Below are 20,788 nucleotides of genomic sequence, written 5' to 3' on the forward strand. Positions count from 1 at the left end.
TATTAAATAATTTTTACTGCTTCAATCTCTTTTCACTAATATTTATTAGCACGACACGTTTCAGCAGTATGTTCCCATTATCAGTTGCGTTAGAGTTACATTAATTTGAAGTTTGTTAAGAATAACTTGCTGAGGGTGCCAGAGAGCTTATGAATCGAAATTTAGCCCTGCACAGAAAGATACATATATCTTTCTGTGCAGGGTAGAATTTCGATATATAAGCTCACTGGCACACGCAGCAAATAATCCTCATCATACTTCAAGTTAATGTAATGTACAGCCGGCCGGAGTGGCCAGGCGGTTCTAGGCGCTACAGTCTGGAGCCGAGCGACCGCTATGGTCGCAGGTTCGAATCCTGCCTCGGGCATGGATGTGTGTGATGTCCTTAGGTTAGTTAGGTTTAATTAGTTCTAAGTTCTAGGCGACTGATGACCTCAGAAGTTAAGTCGCATAGTGCTCAGAGCCATTTTGTAATGTACATGTAACTCTAATGCACCTCATGATAGTAACATGCCGCCGAAACGCGAAGTGCTAATAAATATTCGAAAAAATGACTGAAGCAGCAAAAATTATTTCATAAACTTATAATACAGTCACAGACTTCAAACAATTCCATACACAGGGTGTTACAAAAAGGTACGGCCAAACTTTCAGGAAACATTCCTCACACACAAATAAAGAAAATATGTTGTGTGGACATGTGTCCGGAAACGCTTAGTTTCCATGTTAGGGCTCATTTTAGTTTCTTCCACCTACGCTCAATGGAGCACGTTATCATGATTTCATACGGGATACTCTACCTGTGCTGCTAGAACATGTGCCTTTACAAGTACGACACAACATGTGGTTCATGCACGATGGAGCTCCTGCACATTTCAGTCGAAGTGTTCGTACGCTTCTCAACAACAGATTCGGTGACCGATGGATTGGTAGAGGCGGACCAATTCCATGGCCTCCACGCTCTCCTGACCTCAACCCTCTTAACTTTCATTTATGGGGGCATTTGAAAGCTCTTGTCTACGTAACCCCGGTACCAAATGTACAGACTCTTCGTGTTCGTATTGTGGACGGCTGTGATAAAATACGCCATTCTCCAGGGCTGCATCAGTACATCAGGGATTCCATGCGACGGAGGGTGGATGCATGTATCCTCGCTAACGGAGGACATTTTCAACATTTTCTGTAACAAAGTGTTTGAAGTCACGCTGGTACGTTCTGTTGCTGTGTGTTTCCATTCCATGATTAATGTGATTTGAAGAGAAGTAATAAAATGAGCTCTAACATGGAAAGTAAGCGTTTCCAGACACATGTGCACATAACATATTTTCTTTCTTTGTGTGTGAGGAATGTTTCCTGAAAGTTTGGCCCTACCTTTTTGTAACATCCTGTATTGTGGATAAATTTAAACTTACACTAGGAAATAACCCCCACCCGTCGGAGGTTCGAGGCCTCCCTCGGGCGTGTATGTGTGTGTCGTCCTTAGCGTAAGTCACTTTAAGTTAGATTAAATAGTGTGTAAGCTTAGGTACTGATGACCTCAGCATTTTGGTCCCGTAAGACATTACCACAACTTTCCAATTTTCCAATAACCCCCAAAGCAGGAGGACTGAATCACATGATCATCATGCACATGAAAAGGACCAAACGAGCTCCAGTCCCCACCTGAGGCAATTACGCAATGCTCTCTATTCCTCAAATTATATCAGCTTCCATGTCCACTTAATCTCCCCCTGTTTATCCTGCATCCGCTCATAAAGCTCCAATAACTGTAACATCTCCACCGGGCCTATATTCCTCAAAGATAAATGCCAACACCCCATCATATTCCCCATCTTTCAGAACACTGGCCTGATACCACATTTGAAACATACGTCCTACCTTCCCTCGACCTCCAAACCCACCACAAGCTTCCACAGACCAATGTCAATTACCCCCTCTCCTAGTCCGCGAAATCAGACCTGAGATCTATCCACTATCTCAGCTGTAGTCTACCTTACCGAAATCAAGACTACATTCGACACTTCTCTGCCTAGGGTGAAATCCTGTACGCAACAGCTGCGTCCCACCAGTCAATTCTTTTCCACATATGAGAGGCATATATGAAGTTTTCACTACCACCTCGAGATAATAAAGTTAAATAATTTTTTGTACATTTGCTTGTAGGCCTACATGTTTGCAGCTCTGGTACTCACTCTGGTTCACGCGCCACATTACCGTAGCACTCCGCCAGAACAGGCAAAACCGAATAGCGTAGGCCGTTGGTAAAGTGGTGTATCGCGTGGTCATATTGCATTTGCGCATTTGAAGGATAGCACCCTGAAAAATATCCATTCTTAGTTGGTGGAACTGTACGGCAACAATGCACCGTGACAAGACACGGAGGTGAGGTGGAGCGCACAATTACAGTGTGGTTCACAGGTCTACCGAGCGAGGTGGCGCAGTGGTTAGCACACTGGACTCGCATTCGGGAGGACGACGGTTCAATCCCGCGTCCGGCCATCCTGATTTAGGTTTTCCGTGATTTCCCTAAATCGCTCCAGGCAAATGCCGGGATGGTTCCTCTGAAAGGGCACGGCCGACTTCCTTCCCCGTCCTTCCCTAATCCGATGAGACCGATGACCTCGATGTTTGGTCTCTTCCTCCGAACAACCCAACCCAACCCTCACACAGGTCTGAATGACGAAGAACGACGCGGCAGACCATTTCTCTGTGAAAAACCGCCGATAAGAAGTGGATGCTGTGGTGCTCGAAGACTGACGTACCACAATCGGAACTGTAGTGGAAAGAGCGAAAATCAGTTATGGATACATTTCCAACATCTTACATGACATTTGGAACACGGCAAACTTCGCTGCCCCTTGAGTTCCACTCCACACAACGCCCCGGTTCCTACTGCAAAGGGCGTAGTCACATGTGCGGCTTCTTTGGGCTATCAAGCTACAAAAAATGGCTCTGAGCACTATGGGACTTAACTCCTGTGGTCATCAGTCCCCTAGAACTTAGAACAACTTAAACCTAACTAACCTAAGGACATCACACACATCCATGCCCGAGGCAGGATTCGAACCTGCGACCGTAGCGGTCACGCGGTTCCAGACTGAAGCGCCTAGAACCGCACGGCCACACCGGCCGGCGGCTATCAAGCTACCCTCGCCCCTTACAGTGTATTTTCTGGAGAGGCATCAAGTTGCTTCTTCCTCTTTCTGGGATGATGAAACCAGTGTGTGGCACGTATTATCAGAAAGACGGCAAGTTGACTTTTGAAGTGAAACGAATCCTGAACAGCCAAAAAGTAGCTTCTACGTCCATGGTGTCCATTACGTCATCCACCGCTGGCAAAAAAGTGTCGCACTGAAGGGTGAAAACGTAGACAAGTATCAATACTATCACTAAATGTTATGGTCGCAGTTGGATTTTTTTTTGAGGCCAAAATAAAACTTTATGACTCGCACATATTCCGAATTTTTTTTCGTGTCATATTGTCCCCACTATCAGCGGTCTACCGGTAGCGGCTTTGACTGGTAATCAAAACCTCCTGAGTTCCGTCTTTGAACCCAGCCATTGCTTAAGTTTGGAGCAAAAGTCAGCTCTAATGCCGACTGAAAGCTCCCAGTACAAGGAGTCATTCTCAATTTGCCAACAGACTTGTCAAATGGGGCAGAGCAGCGAACTGAGTTTCACGGCAGCTCTTGTCCTTGGACTGGGAAACTGCCCTAAAAGGCGTAAGATTCAGCAATGACCAACGGTAGGAGAAAGCAGAAAGCGGTGGAAAACACTGCATTTTTATTTATTTATTTATTTATTTATTTATTTATTTATTTATTTTTTTTTTTTTGAATCGTCGTTTGGTGCGTCCTGCCACGACTTCTATGCCTTTGGCAACTTCTTCATTCCAGAGTATCGCTCACTACTAATGTCCTCAATTATTTGTTAAATATATTCCAATCCTGGTCTTCTCCTATGGTTTTTACCGTCTACAGCTCTCTCTACCACCATGGAAGTCATTCTCTCATGTCTTAACACATATCCTATCGTCTTGTCCCTTCTTTTTGTCAATGTTTTCCACATATTTCTATCCACGCCGATTCTGCGCAGGATCTCCACATACCTTATCAGTCCACTTTCACCATCCTTCTGTCGCACCACATCTCACACTCGGCAATCTCTTGTTCTTCGCCCAAAACACATGATTCACTCCCATACTATGCTGTCCTCCAGAAGTACATTCTAAGAAATTTCTTCGTCAACCTAAGACCAATGTGTGGACTAGTAGACTTCTTTCTTCCAGGAATGCCCTCTTTGCCTCTTTTAATCTGCTTTCTTATGTCCTCTTTTCTTTGTCCAACATGGATCATTTCGCTTCCAAGGTATTAGAAAGCTTTCACTTCGCCTATTTCGTGATCACCAACTCTGAAGTGAAGTTTCTCGCGCAAATGTGTGGATGATGTTTGTCGGAAGTCCGATGCTAGGTATTCAGTCTTCTAAAGATCTCTTAAAATCTGACTGTAATAATGGATCACCTAGGTCATCCACATCGACTTCCCTATCCGCTCTCTCCTCTGCGTTTAATAATTTGATTCCCCTTGCACTCTTAATGTTGACCCCTTTACTTTTTTTTAATTTCATCGAAAGTTTTTTTTTTTAATTCTATACATGCTGAATCTGTCTTTCCGACTACCACTTCTATTTCTTCAAATTTTCCAGCATCCGTTTCGTCTTAGCTGCCCTGCACTCCCTATTTATTTTATGCCTAAGTGACATACATTGTTGTATTCACGTCGTTTCCAGTGCGTTTTGTCACTTCCTTCCTCCGTCGATCAACTGAAGTATCTCTTCTGTTACCCAAGGGCTCTTCGACATTCCATTCTTTGCAGCTACATCTGTCTACCCAACTTCTGTGACCGCTTTTTTCAGAGCTGTTCATTCTACATCTACATCTACATCTATACTCCGCGAGCCACCTTACGGTGTGTGGCGGAGGGTACTTATTGTACCACTATCTGATCCCCCCTTCCCTGTTCCATTCACGAATTGTGCGTGGGAAGAACGACTGCTTGTAAGTCTCCGTATTTGCTCTAATTTCTCGGATCTTTTCGTTGTGATCATTACGCGAGATATATGTGGGCGGTAGTAATATGTTGCCCATCTCTTCCCGGAATGTGCTCTCTCGTAATTTCGATAATAAACCTCTCCGTATTGCGTAACGCCTTTCTTGAAGTGTCCGCCACTGGAGCTTGTTCAGCATCTCCGTAACGCTCTCGCTCTGACTAAATGTCCCCATGACGAATCGCGCTGCTTTTCGCTGGATCATGTCTATCTCTTCTATTAATCCAACCTGGTAAGGGTCCCATACTGATGAGCAATACTCAAGAATCGGACGAACAAGCGTTTTGTAAGCTACTTCTTTCGTCGATGAGTCACATTTTCTTAGAATTCTTCCTATGAATCTCAACCTGGCGCCTGCTTTTCCCACTATTTGTTTTATGTGATCATTCCACTTCAGATCGCTCCGGATAGTAACTCCTAAGTATTTTACGGTCGTTACCGCTTCCAATGATTTACCACCTATGGCATAATCGTACTGGAATGGATTTCTGCCCCTATGTATGCGCATTATATTACATTTATCTACGTTTAGGGAAAGCTGCCAGCTGTCGCACCATTCATTAATCCTCTGCAGGTCTTCCTGGAGTACGTACGAGTCTTCTGATGTTGCTACTTTCTTGTAGACAACCGTGTCATCTGCAAATAGCCTCACGGAGCTACCGATGTTGTCAACTAAGTCATTTATGTATATTGTAAACAATAAAGGTCCTATCACGCTTCCTTGCGGTACTCCCGAAATTACCTCTACATCTGCAGATTTTGAACCGTTAAGAATGACATGTTGTGTTCTTTCTTCTAGGAAATCCTGAATCCAATCACAAACCTGGTCCGATATTCCGTAAGCACGTATTTTTTTCACTAAACGTAAGTGCGGAACCGTATCAAATGCCTTCCTGAAGTCCAGGAATACGGCATCAATCTGCTCGCCAGTGTCTACGGCACTGTGAATTTCTTGGGCAAATAGGGCGAGCTGGGTTTCACATGATCTCTGTTTGCGGAATCCATGTTGGTTATGATGAAGGAGATTTGTATTATCTAAGAACGTCATAATACGAGAACACAAAACATGTTCCATTATTCTACAACAGATTGACGTAAGTGAAATAGGCCTATAATTATTCGCATCTGATTTATGACCCTTCTTGAAAATGGGAACGACCTGTGCTTTCTTCCAGTCGCTAGGTACTTTACGTTCTTCCAGAGATCTACGATAAATTGCTGATAGAAAGGGGGCAAGTTCTTTAGCATAATCACTGTAGAATCTTAAGGGTATCTCGTCTGGTCCGGATGCTTTTCCGCTACTAAGTGATAGCAGTTGTTTTTCAATTCCGATATCGTTTATTTCAATATTTTCCATTTTGGCGTCCGTGCGACGGCTGAAGTCAGGGACCGTGTTACGATTTTCCGCAGTGAAACAGTTTCGGAACACTGAATTCAGTATTTCTGCCTTTCTTCGGTCGTCCTCTGTTTCGGTGCCATCGTGGTCAACGAGTGACTGAATAGGGGATTTAGATCCGCTTACCGATTTTACATATGACCAAAACTTTTTAGGGTTCTTGTTTAGATTGTTTGCCAATGTTTTATGTTCGAATTCGTTGAATGCTTCTCTCATTGCTCTCTTTACGCTCTTTTTCGCTTCGTTCAGCTTTTCCTTATCAGCTATGATTCGACTACTCTTAAACCTATGGTGAAGCTTTCTTTGTTTCCGTAGTACCTTTCGTACATGATTGTTATACCACGGTGGATCTTTCCCCTCGCTTTGGACCTTAGTCGGTACGAACTTATCTAAGGCGTACTGGACGATGTTTCTGAATTTTTTCCATTTTTGTTCCACATCCTCTTCCTCAGAAATGAACGTTTGATGGTGGTCACTCAGATATTCTGCGATTTGTGCCCTATCACTCTTGTTAAGCAAATAGATTTTCCTTCCTTTCTTGGAATTTCTTATTACACTTGTAGTCATTGATGCAACCACTGACTTATGATCACTGATACCCTCTTCTACATTCACGGAGTCGAAAAGTTCCGGTCTATTTGTTGCTATGAGGTCTAAAACGTTAGCTTCACGAGTTGGTTCTCTAACTATCTGCTCGAAGTAATTCTCGGACAAGGCAGTCAGGATAATGTCACAAGAGTCTCTGTCCCTGGCTCCAGTTCTGATTGTGTGACTATCCCATTCTATACCTGGTAGATTGAAGTCTCCCCCTATTACAATAGTATGATCACGAAACTTCTTCACGACGTTCTGCAGGTTCTCTCTGAGGCGCTCAACTACTACGGTTGCTGATGCAGGTGGCCTATAGAAGCATCCGACTATCATATCTGACCCACCTTTGATACTTAACTTAACCCAGATTATTTCACATTCGCATTCGCTAATAACTTCACTGGATATTATTGAATTCTTTACTGCTATAAATACTCCTCCACCATTGGCGTTTATCCTATCCTTGCGGTATATATTCCATTCTGTGTTTAGGATTTCGTTACTGTTCACTTCCGGTTTTAACCAACTTTCCGTTCCTAATACTATATGCGCACTATTTCCTTCAATAAGAGATACTAATTCAGGAACCTTGCCCTGGATACTCCTGCAGTTTACCAATATTACGTTAACTTTTCCTGTTTTTGGTCTCTGAGGACGGACGTTCTTTATCAACGATGATAATGTTCTCTCTGGTAAGCCGTCAGGTATTTTATCGTTTCGCCCAAGGGGGGGTCCCTCTAACCTAAAAAACCCCCGTGTGCACGCCACACGTACTCTGCTACCCTAGTAGCTGCTTCCGGTGTGTAGTGCACGCCTGACCTGTCTAGGGGGGCCCTACAGTTCTCCACCCAATAACGGAGGTCGATGAATTTGCAACCATTATAGTCGCAGAGTCGTCTGAGCCTCTGGTTTAGACCCTCCACACGGCTCCAAACCAGAGGACCGCGATCGACTCTGGGCACTATGCTGCAGATATTAAGCTCAGCTTGCACTCCGCGTGCGATGCTGGTTGTCTTCACCAAATCAGCCAGCCGCCGGAAGGAACCAAGGATGGCCTCAGAACCCAAGCGGCAGGCGTCATTCGTTCCGACATGTGCTACTATCTGCAGCCGGTCACACCCAGTGCGTTCAATAGCTGCCGGAAGGGCCTCCTCCACATTACGGACGAGACCCCCCGGCAAGCACACCGAGTGCACACTGGCATTCTTCCCCGACCTACCCGCTATTTTCCTGAGGGGCTCCATAACCCGCCTAACGTTGGAGCTCCCTATAACTAATAGGCCCGCCCTCTGTGACTGTCGGGACCTCTTCAGTTGAACTGTTGCGGTGTAATCATTATCGCAGTTACTGCAGCATTATTCAAATTCAAACGTACTTCAGTATCTCACTTCTTTCCACGTCGATTCTTCCTGACTATTCTTTTGAACTCTACTCTTTATCATTGCTAAATTGTGATCTGAGTTTATAGCGGCTCCTGGATACATCTTTCAATCCAGTATCTGATTTTGGGATCTATGTCTCACCATATGTAATCTAGCTGGAATCTTCTCTGTATCTGGGTCTTTCCTAATTATACGTCCCCCTCCTGAAATTTGTGAACAGAGTATTCGTTATTATCATCTGAAATTTATTGAAGAACTCAATTAATCTTTATCTTCTCTCATTCTTACTGCCAAGTCTATATTCTCTCGTAACCCTGTCTTATATTCCTTCCCCTACAAGCGCGTTCCAATCCGCCATACCAATTTCTGCTGCTGTAATTATTGGTCCATATGGATTTGATCATAAATCGTTAACTTCTTTCCATTTCACTTCACTGATCCCTACTATGCCTAGATTGACACTTTGAATTTCCATTTTCAGATTTTCTAGCTTCCCTAACACGTTCAACCTTCTGACATTTCACTCTGCATCTAGTAGAATGTTATCCTTTCTTTCGTCATTCAAGCTTTTTGTCACGGTCATCTCCTCCACGGCAGGTCTTCCCTTTGGAGATCGAGGGATGGGGGACTAATCTAGAATCTTTTGCCAATGGTGAGGTCAGTGCGACATTTTTTTTTTTTTATTACAGACCAAATGATTCGTGAGGTAACGATCACTTTGGGTGAAGGTACCAGAGTGACAGTTCTGACGTTGCGCTTGATAATCGAAATAAGACCTAAGAAAGATTATTCGACTTAGAAGAAGCATTAGACAATTTAATATAGTGCAATATGTTTGAAACTGTGAGAGAAATAGGTGTAAGCCAAGGGAAAGATGGATAACATACAATATGCTCAAGAACCAAGAGACAGTTACAAGACTGGAAGACCAAAAACGAAATGCATGGATTAATAAGGATGTAAGACAGAGATGCAGTCTTTCCCTTCAACTGTTCAATCTATACATCGAAGCAGTACTGACAGAAGTAAAATAACAATAAAATGGGATTAATTGAGAATGAGGGGATATCAGTTACATGATTCGCTGATGGCATTGCTATACTCAGTGGAAATGAGGAATAATTACAGGATCTGTTGAAGGGAATGGTCTAATGAGTAAACCAAAGAAAGACGAAATAGCAGGTAACAAGGGAAATTATATTGTGGCCACGATGTATACGAAGGAAACTAGTCCTGCTACCTTGTAAGCAAAATAACATATGACGGAAGAAGCAAGAAGGACATCAAATGCAGACTAACATAGAGAAAGAGGGCTTTTCTGGCTAAAACGCTTCTGGTATTAAATATAAGGTTTATTTGAGAAAAAATTGCTGCTAATGTGCGTTGGGGGCGCTGCATTGTACGGTAGCGAATCATGGATTGACGGAAAACAGGAACAGAAGGGAACTGAAACATCTGAGATGTGGTGCTATGAAAGGATGTTGAAAATTAGATGAACTGATAAGATAAGGAATGGGAAAGTTCTCTACAAAATCAGCGAAGGGAAGAACATAGGAAAAACATTTACAAGAAGAAGGAACAGGATGGTAGGACATACGTAAAATAAATAAATAAATAAAATAAATAAAGTACCTTGAGATCCCACCAACCCAAGAAAATTATGATCGACTGTGCTAAAGAAGCTGCGTTCTGTAGCAAGTGAGTGATAATAGGTTCAATGACAGGAATCCTCAACTGAGGGACTTAATCAAGTGATCACTGATATGCAAAGCACAAAGATTATAGCGTAAACGTCAAGCGAGAGATTCTTATGAATGTAAACAAAACTTTCTCATTTAAACACTGTACCACCTGAAATTTTCTAGCATCTCCTTTATTTTGTCGTATATTATTTTAAATGACTATTTCATTTTGCAGTAAAGAGCTCATTACCCTGTGTTAGCCACATATAAACAACTTCTGATTAAGTCTCAGCTGATGATTTCTATATTTCAGGAAACTTATCACTCAGATGAAAGAGTTGCCAGTGAATTAAGGTGTGCTCCAGAAGGCGAAGCGTTCCTACCAGACACCACTCACGTATGGGCGCTCAAGATATTCGAGGAGAGAATATGTGACGCTATTGATGTCGGATACGCAGTTGATGTACGTACCAAGAAAAGGTGACATTTTCATTTTATAATGTTTCCATATACTTACGTGGCGTTGCAAGGCAATCCAAATCTCCTGTAAAACAGAAAAAGAAGTAAACCTATCTGTAACTTAGAACTGTAGTAATTTTAGTTATATGTTTTTAAAAGGATAAGATGGTGTAACAGTTACAACACTCCTTTCATCCTGACCGGTCCCACCACCAAACGTAAGTGCGATGTCTGTGCACAGGGTCAGGCAACTAAGGTAAACCATCATCCAAAAACGTTCAGAACGAGGAAGTACATCAAGGAGCGGTTTTCGCTAGGAGATCGCTAAGAATATTGTGAATTTTCTGATGTACACAGTGGATGTACTTTTTTCTGTGGCAGTTGAAAAAGCATTCGAAGAGGAGTTCAACAACATAACGTGTGTGGAACTTCATCAAATAGTAACAATATTATTAATAGACATTAGGTCGTGAGCTATCCCTGACTGTAACCTCTACGTTAGGAATACATTAATTAATAATATTCTGTTTTCATTTACTCTATTTTTATTTTCGAGTTATTGTCCAACGTATTTCTGAGCTACAGTTCCGTTTTCAAGGACTGTATACAGTGTACGTAAAGGGCATTAAATCTCGCAGTAACAGAACGACACAGTTATTGGATTTAAGGAGAAAACTGTGTCAGGAGGGATTAATTTCCATTACACTACCTGCATATCGCCACATAACATTAGTCTTTTGCACTGGTGAAAAACTTTCACTTTTGTGCTTACATTTTGAACGATGCAGCATTTTCATAACAGTACTACCTGACTCAAATGACGCATATTTAGTTTATGTCACAGTGATGTCATGAAGTATTGAATTTTTTGTTGTTCCTGATCGTACAGATTGACGAAATGAAATAAATAAATTACTTAGAAGAATCACAGTTAACAATTTTTGTTTTACATTCTTACATATTCAAGACGAAATTTCACATGCTTATTAAAATACAGGGTGACTATCATCAGTTTATTTTAATTTATGAATTTTAGTCTATGTATACACCAAACGGAGCAACCTACAGCCATGTAACAGTGAGTTCTTTATGAGGATTAGTGGGAGGGAGGGAGGGTCCTGAAGAGAGAGGGAGAGAGAGAGAGAGAGAGAGAGAGAGAGAGAGTCGAAAGAGAAGGAGATAGGGCAAGGATGACGGATTCGTGATCATTACTTCTTGTGAGGCTGTTGTATTAAGAGACAGTCATCACTGAATAAAGAAAGCAGTCTGTTGTATTCGTCGTCTATCTGTTAATTCTGCATGTCAGTAGGTAGGAAAATCCGTTGTCTGTAGTTTTCTGGTGTCTACGAGTAGTATTTAGAGTTTCATGCCTGAGGGCTGTCTGTAGCAGATTGTGAGAATCTTTTTGGAGTTTAGTTGGCTTTGTTTGCTGTCATAGAGATGAGTTGCCTTTGCGGATTTGTGATGCACATATAAATGCAGAACTGGCATGTATCCATTACATGCGACAGCCGACTCAGACTATGGTCGTACATGATTGTTTTATTCAATGACTAGGTTCGATTAGTACGATCATCATCAGATTGATCTAAAAAGAGTGTGTATAATAATTAGCAGGAGCATTACGCTAACAACGCCATAAGGAGTTGCGTTGATTCACATTATCTGAGAATCAGGTAAAAGAACAACATACTTCTCTCCTTGAAATTAATCAGAGAGCCAAATAAAATTTATAGCCACGAAAGGCATCATCACTTAGAGTACAAACATGATAAAATTGTAATAAACAGTGCTTAGGGCTGCAGCACAAACAGCTGAGGTAACTTGGCTACTAGATGTCGAGGTGCAGCTGACCGAAAGCACTATTTACAATGGAGTGTTACGAGGCCAGAGATTGATGTTTAACATTTTATACGAAACAAAATAGGATGGATTAAAAAGAAAGCTAGAGTTTAAACATGGGTTCACAGTAAAATGTTAGTTAAAATTATAAATGATAGTTTTTAAATAGGTGGCTTTAACGTATACAGTCACACAATGAAGTTAATTGAAGCAGAATTTGGAAACACGAAAGGAGCCAGGGGCACAACGGACTCGCGGAAACAGAGCCAAAAAACCGTGGGTGGCCAAGGCCAGGGAAAGAAAAACTACAGTACAGAGAATAAAACTACTGTACAGAGAATATCAGAATATCAAAGAACTACACTGAAGAGCCAAAGAAACTCTCCCGCGAGCACGCAGAAGTGCCGCAACACCACGTGGCATGGACTCGACTAATACCTGAGATAGTGCTGGAGGGAACTGAAACCATGAATCCTGCAGGGCTGTCCATAAATACGTAAGAGTACGAGGGGGTGAGGACCTCTTCTGAACAGCAAGTTGCAAAGCAATTCATATATGCTCAATAATGTTCATGTCTCGGGAGTTTGGCGGCCAGCGGAAGTGTTTAAACTCAGAACAGGCTTGAACAGTCGGCTGCTGAAGTGCAGGGTCCTTGGATTCATGAGGTTGTCTCCATACCAGTACACGTCCATCCATTCGATACAATTTGACACGAGACTCGTCCGACCAGGCAACATGTTTCCAGTTATCAATAGTCGAATGTCGGTGTAGACAGACGCAGGCGAGGCATAAAGCTTTGTATCGTGCAGTCAACAAGGGTACACGAGTAGACCTCGGCTCCGAAAGCCCATGTCGATGATGGCTAATGGCTCTGAGCACTATGGGACTTAACGTCTGAGGTCATCAGTCCCCTAGAATTTTTTAATATTCTATAATGTTATTATAATAGCAGCTAATACATATTTAATTTGCGTTACTACAGACAGTAGTACCTGGGTGAGTGGGCAGACTACTTCTAGTGTTAGCATACTTTCTAATAACTACAGGTGATTAGTGTTAACTGCCTGCAGCGTTACATATGTGCTAATGTTAATATAAACATACTTGGGTGCCTGGCTCATAGAGCTAAACCCTATGAGCATGCCCCTGGCACAGGGCAGGCAAGAAGTTAATTGTCGCTGCAGGTTCCTAATCTACTGTCCTATTCTATTTTACTAAAACTACTACCTAATCTACGTCATAATCGGTGCATTTGTCAAGTCCGTGAAGTAGATCACCCCAGTGCCCCTAGTCCTGCACGTGGCGGATTCCAGCTGTATAGTCGACCTATCCACGAACAGGCGGTACGGAACTGGATTGCTGGACGCGATTGGTGATTACCAAGTAGTCACGAAGGTCTCTCAAGAATATTGTTAGTACTTTTAGTGATACCTCGTTGGCGAGCGTGTTCAGTGTTTGAAAGATTTCTTCTTGTCTCAGTAGGTCGTAAGTATTGTTACTCGGCAGTTGTTGTAGTGCGGCTGCTACACCATCGAAAAGGGGGCACTCGTAAACCACATGGTCAGGAGTACCCTCTGATACGCCACAGTCACATGTAGGCGTCGCCCTTTTCCCAAACCGACATAGATATGTCGGATAGGGGCCATGACCAGTAAGGAAGTGGAACAATCCCCGAGTTGGCTCAAAATATTTCATTCCCATTCTTTCCCTTACATTTGGTAGGAACTGAAAACTCCTTCTACCAGTTTCACCTGTCTCCCATAACTCCTGCCATAAATCTTCACCCCTCCTCCTTATCTCACCCTTATCCCGAACAGGTGCTCCCATAATTTCTTCTACTTTTGTAATGTTGTCTTTCTTGGCCCAGTACCATGCAGCCTGCTCTCTTATTTTTGTATCCAGAGGACAGAGCCCCATTATGACTAACAGGGCTCCCCCTGGGGATGTTCTATAAGCCCCCACAGATCTTAGTAGCATGTTCCTTTGTACGCTTCTCACTGTCATAGCGGGCATCACCCTCGTGAGCCTGTGAGCCCAGACTCCCGAGCCGTAACCCACTATTGACGTCAATATACTATTATGATATAGTTTTATCAGATGAGGCGGAAGATGAAATCTTTTATGTCCAATGGAAATGAGGTTATTTAATAGTTGTAATGCTTTCTGGGTTACGGTTTCAATGTGCTTTGCGAAGTTCCACCATTCGTCGATGATGATTCCCAAGTAACGTGTCTCCCGTCTCCGAAGAACTGGCGTGCCCTCAATTCTCACGGTTGGGTTTCTAACCAGCTGTCCTTTAAGTAAGAGATAAGTCGATTTAGTAGGTGAAATGGTCATCTTAGTATTACGGCACCATAGTTGTAATTTGTCTATTGCTCTCTCTATCTTAGGTTCTATATCCTCGCGACTTCGGCCGCCGACCAACAGGAGGAGGTCATCAGCGTAGGCCATCACCTCTAGCACCTCTTCGTTCTGTTGCAAACTGTCTAGGAAAGGCTCCATGTGGATGTCCCAGAAAAGGGGACCCAACACGGAGCCCTGGGGGCATCCCTTGGTGATAGTTTTCCCGACTTTTCCGCTAGGGGATGATAGCCATACCCCCCGATCCTCACAATAGCTCCTCAGACAGCCATATAGCAGCCCTGGACACTCTTTCTCCCGGAGGCAGGAGAAAAGCGAAGGCCACCACAGGTTGTCGAAGGCTCCACTGATCTCCACCATGATGCCAACAACATACTTACACGGGGCTGAGCCGCAGACCTCGGCCGCCAAGGCGATTGCATCAGATGCCGATCGCCCAGGCCTGAAACCGAATTGCCTGTTGCTCATCCCATGCAGCATGCGGTGAGCGGTCCGTCTGTCAGCTAGTAGTTTCTCCAGAAGTTTGCCAAAGCCATCCAACAGATAGATGGGTCTGTAGGATTTGACCTCGGCAGGGTCCTTCTCAGGGCTTTTCTGAATAATCACTACATTAGCAACTTTCCAGATCTTCGGAAATCTGCCCTTCCTGAGGCATTCATTGAAAAGGTGTGTAAGTGGCGCAACTAGCCGTGGGGCTAAGAACTGCACCACCTCCGCCACAATGCCGTCTGGCCCGGGGGCTTTCCCTCTCTTTAGTGACTTGATGAGAGCGGCAACCTCCTCCTCAGGGAAGGGGAGGACCGCTCCATCATTTTCGTATCTAACAAGATCTTCATTCCGTAGTTCTTGCTGTCCTTCAGTATCGTCATTCCTATCATCATCAGGCAGCAGGGACCGGAGGAGGACCTCAGCAGTTTCCTGCCAGGATTCCGTCATCCCGCCCCCGTGCCTGATCGTTGATAACATCATTGCGGAACGGATCTTTTCCCTTACTAATTTATAGGGCACTCCCCAAGGGTAAAGGGCCAGCTGATTCGTTACGAATGTTTCCCAGCTTTTCGTCCTGGTCTTTTGTAGCTCTTTTTGAAAGTTTTCTTTTGCCTCCCGGTATAACAATAGCCATCTTTGCTTCTCCCACCAGACGACACTGCGCTGGTAGTGCTTCCTCAGTCTCCTGACAGACTGACGCAATTCCTGTAGCTCGGCTGACCATGGTGACGGTGAGGCTGCCATGGGCCTCCTCCTGGTTGGTACGGCCGCTTTGATCGCCCTTGTTACTGCACGCACCAGCTCCTCAGCCCTGTCGTCTACGTTAAAGTCTTGTCGTGCGTCACCTTCTGGTAATGGATGAATGTCGCACTCTCTGGCTAGGCGCTCCCAATCTGTTTTTCTGAAATTCATTTGCACCTCCGAACCCATGGCCCAGTGGCACTCTCTGTCTCCTCGGATGAAAGTGATTAGATTGTGATCACTAATGGTGGCATTGTCTATCACTTTCCAGTCTTGGAACATGTTAGCCGCATTCGGCGTGACCGGCGTCACGTCAATGTTTGTTCCCTGTCCCCCTCCCGCCACATAGGTGGGAGGATTGCCCGGTCTATTTACCACCATTTTACCGCCATTTTCGTCCCTTGTGCCACTGTATCACAGGGGAGGATTTTGCATTTATGTCAGCAGTTATGATGATTTTGCGTCCCCCCAACGCCGTGGCCACTCTCGTTAGATGATCTAGGTGCTGCTCAATACTGTCTCCATATTGGAAGTACATATTGATGAGGATTACGATTCCAGCAGGGGATTGTATCTCGACGACGTTGCAGTGACTGTTGGAGTGTTGTGATAAGGGTGTTACACGCAGTGCGGTGTTGGTTACTAGAATAGCCGCTTTTGGGGTATCCCCACTGCTGACGGTTTGCTATGTTGCGGCAGTAAACGCAACTTTTCCAGCCAGAGAGTACGGCTCCTGCAAACAGAGTATATCCAGTCTCCTCTCCGCCACTTTCTTACGAAACTCCTGCATCACCAGTCGACTGTTATGAGTATTGAGTTGTCCTATTGTTATTTTGGTCGTCATGGAAAATAGGTGTGTATATGGTCATTCGGCCAGGATTTATTCCAGTCATATGTAAGTCGTCCATTTGCCATAACTGATTGTTGGTAGATTTCCATTAGATCAAATTTCTCACCTCGTCTTTCGAAAACTTTTTTAAGTAGGTCTCGCAGTGCTCCGAAGTCAGTGGGGAGGTTCACCGACTTTAGCTGTATTCTGTCTACAGCCTCCATCACCGAGAAGGTTACCCTTCGTCCGTTCTCATGTCCTACGCGGACCACATGTCGTAAGGCAGTGGTCAGGGTAGTCGGCTGCTCCAGCCTAGCCAGCTGCATGGTGTACTCGAGATTCGGGTACACCCTTACCGGATCGACAGGTGGCAACCTAACTACCGGGGTGTCTTGGATGACGGAATTTGCAGTGGAGCATGTTATTGTATTTTCTTGCAGTGGTTGATATACAGCTTTATCTGCCGCTACCACAGGATGCTCTTGCCGTTTTGGGTCTTTGGTCGGCATCGTATCCCGCCTTTGAGAGGAGGATGCTCTGACCCCTAGAACTTACAACCACTCAAACCTAACTAACCTAAGGACATCACACACATCCATGCCCGAGGCAGGATTCGAACCTGCGACCGTAGCGATCGCGTGGTTCCAAACTGAAGCGCCTAGAACCGCTTGGCCACTCCGGTCGGCCCATATCGATGATGTTTCGTTGAATGATTCGTTCGCTGACACTTGTTGATGGCCCATCATTGAAATCTGCAACAATTTGCGAACGGGTTGCGCTTCTGTGACGTTGAACGATTCTCTTAAGTCGTCGTTGGTCCCGTTCTTGCAGGATATTTTTCCGACCGCAGCGATGTCGGGTATTTGATGTTTTACCGGATTTCTGATATTCACAGTGCACTCGTGAAATGGTCATACGGGAAAATGCCCACTTCATCGTTGTTGTCCGCAGCTCGTGGTCGTGCGGTAGCGTTCTCGCTTCCCACGCCCGGGTTCCCGGGTTCGATTCCCGGCGGGGTCAGGGATTTTCTCTGCCTCGTGATGACTGGGTGTTGTGTGCCGTCATTAGGTTAGTTAGGTTTAAGTAGTTCTAAGTTCTAGGGGACTGATGACCATAGATGTTAAGTCCCATAGTGCTCAGAGCCATTTGAACCATTTTTTTCATCGCTGCCTCAGAGATGCTGTGTCCCATCGCTTATGCGCCGACTATAACAACACGTTCAAACTCACTTAAATCTTGATAACCTGCCATTGTAGCAGCGGAAACCGATCTAACAACTGCGCCAGACCCTTGTTGTCTTATGTAGGTGTTACTGACCACAGCGCCGGGTTCTGCTTGTTTGTACATCTCTGTTTTATTTGAATATGCATGCCTATACCTGTTTCTTTGGCGCTTCAGTGCACAACCGCCCGTATACTTCGAAAAAATAGGCGTCCGCTGCAAATTCGTTTTGCTCATTAACAAGTGTTGTTGGGTGGTGTTTCTTGTTCCCATAGATCTCCGTTTCTTGCAAAAGATTCAATAGTTGCCTCTTCGGTGCAGACACATATTTGAGAACTAGCATGTAATCAGGTATACTGACTGTCAGACGTTTCTCAGATAATGTGAATCGACGCTATTATTGATACTGTTGTTATCGTAATACTTTTACTGATATGCACACTATTTCTTAGTTCAACCTGATGATGAGCATAAAGATCAAATAAAACAAATATCTGAGATCATGTACTACCTTGATTCTCACATATTGTTAAATAATCGATCGCGGTTATCTTCAAGGTAACCATGTCACCCTTCAATCAATGTGTTCATTATAAGGTATAGCAAATTAGGAAAAATAACTCACGCACAGAATCGAAGACCAGTTTTGGAAGCAGCACAAAAGTTCCTGTAAAATAAGACATATTACACATCGTTTCACTGTAATTTTATATTTCGTATGAATTACAGTTAGTCTATTTTGCTAAGACGGCAGAATGAAAGGTGGAAGCAATAGTCGACTCAGATATTGCTGCTACAACATTAATATACATTATGATTACTGTAACGTGCAAAGGACAAACTCTGTTTAAAAACTAATGTAAATTAAAGTAGTACAGCTTAATCCTACTACGTTGGTTTTGTGACCTGACATCCCTTAAGATGGTAGAGAGAGGCATTCGCATATACAGATTTTTAAGCGGCGCCTCAAGGAGTTCTGTGGGATTTGATGTTGAGGTAGGTCGTTGGACCTCTCCGTATTTTTATGATTGCCTACTCAAGTTAGGCCGAGCTCTGTTGATTGTGACTTTGCACGTGAGGTGAGTTTACATAGTAAATGTTATTTATGGAGACATGTTTTGACTCTGTTACATGGAACACAGTGCCAGCACTAGCGAATCTGCGACCAGATGTTATGAAATCCCAAAGTTGGATTTGTGGCGTAATCTATGAGGACTAAGAATCGTTTTATTGACCTCGAGTTTAAAACAAATATTAACACTTGCTTCCGCTTCCCGTCGGTTATCATATTTTTACAATGGTTCTTACCCAATTTTACATGGTTGCGAGAGGCACACCTTTCCTTGAAGACACGTTGGTCAGTCCGCGTCGATACACAAATCAACTGGGCAACTTTATTCGCACTGTGGTCATGGACACATCTGTACACGATAGCGCTTTCTTGCCATTCCATTGTATCTTCGCATCGACTCTGTTTCCATGCACCCATTTGGTACACACACGTGACTTCTTTGTCATGACTTATATCTCCAGTGGAATGTATCTTCACCATTTGGTACCAGTCTGATACAATCTATAGCGCTCCAGAGAAACTGTTATGCTCTTCTGAGGGAATGAGCAATATTTTGTCCGCAATTACCACTTGTCCTGCAGTGTAAGGAAAATTTCAACGACCTTGTTCAAAAGTCCATAAATATCATGCGTAATCCGGGACTTGTGTATAATGGCCACTTTCAGACATGAACAGAGTGAAACACTCTTGCTGGTTGTGTAGCTCGATGGCTCATTCTGTTTCTGGATCTGGTCGCGTGCAGATGTATTTGTGTGATGTCCTATGTGGGCCCATACATCGCAGAAAAGTGATTGGAGTGAACTGCATCCTGCAGAGGGTAAGAGATGGCACTAATTCCTAATTGCTGCTGGAAGAAGTTTGCTATTCACCTGTGCTGGCTAATGATCATCAACCAAATGCAGGTCACTGCGACGGCCACGAGCTCAGCTGCAGTATGTTAACTGTAAGTTGACCGATTGGCTCTCTGTGCCTGAAGTGGTGGTAGTTGGAAGGCTTCGGCCGGTAATTATTTATGTTTGGTTGCAGCCAAGGTGCAAGGTAGCCACTTTTTATGTGTTACTGTTTTGTACTTCACTCTGTTTAGTCGGGTTTCCTCTCCTTGTGAAAGTTTCAGTTAGGATTTTTGTTAAACATGTCAGTACATACAATGACTTCAGTTTGGATTATGAACAATATTTATTCCATTTTACACCTGCGTGCTGGAATTCTGTCTGCAAGGTAGCAAAAAGTTGCTCACCCATCTCCACAGGCAGACACTGCAAGAGAGGCGCCCTGCATCACGTTATGATCTACTGTTAAAGTTCCGGAGGGTACATTCCTATAAGAGACAACCAGTATATTGCTTCGTCCTACGTATATCTCGCGAAAGGACCACGAAGATAAAACTAGACAGACTCGAGCCCACATGAACACGTACCAATAATAGGTCTTCCCTTGAACCGTACGTGATTAGTACAGGGAAGGGGGAAGTGCCAATGGAGCAAAAAGTACCCTCCACTAAACACCGTAAGGTGGCTTACGGAGTATAGATGTAGATGTAGATGTAGATGTAGATGAAGCACAGGTTAAGGTGCCTGCACTGCAGGAGCCAGGTGGGGCTTGTTCCCTCCGCATGGT

At 43.9% G+C, this 20,788-nt stretch overlaps 1 protein-coding gene across 1 annotated transcript in view; it reads left to right on the forward strand.

The window, feature by feature from the left end:
• Window positions 1-20,788, forward strand: part of LOC126237208 (allergen Cr-PI-like) — a 149,769-nt gene that overhangs the window by 66,983 nt on the left and 61,998 nt on the right. The window contains exon 6 of the mRNA XM_049947087.1: window positions 10,471-10,620. Coding sequence (XP_049803044.1) covers window positions 10,471-10,620 — 150 coding nt within the window. The remainder of the gene's footprint in view (window positions 1-10,470; window positions 10,621-20,788) is intronic.

The sequence above is a fragment of the Schistocerca nitens genome, chromosome 2, assembly GCF_023898315.1.
Source record: "Schistocerca nitens isolate TAMUIC-IGC-003100 chromosome 2, iqSchNite1.1, whole genome shotgun sequence".
Classification (NCBI taxonomy): domain Eukaryota; kingdom Metazoa; phylum Arthropoda; class Insecta; order Orthoptera; family Acrididae; genus Schistocerca; species Schistocerca nitens.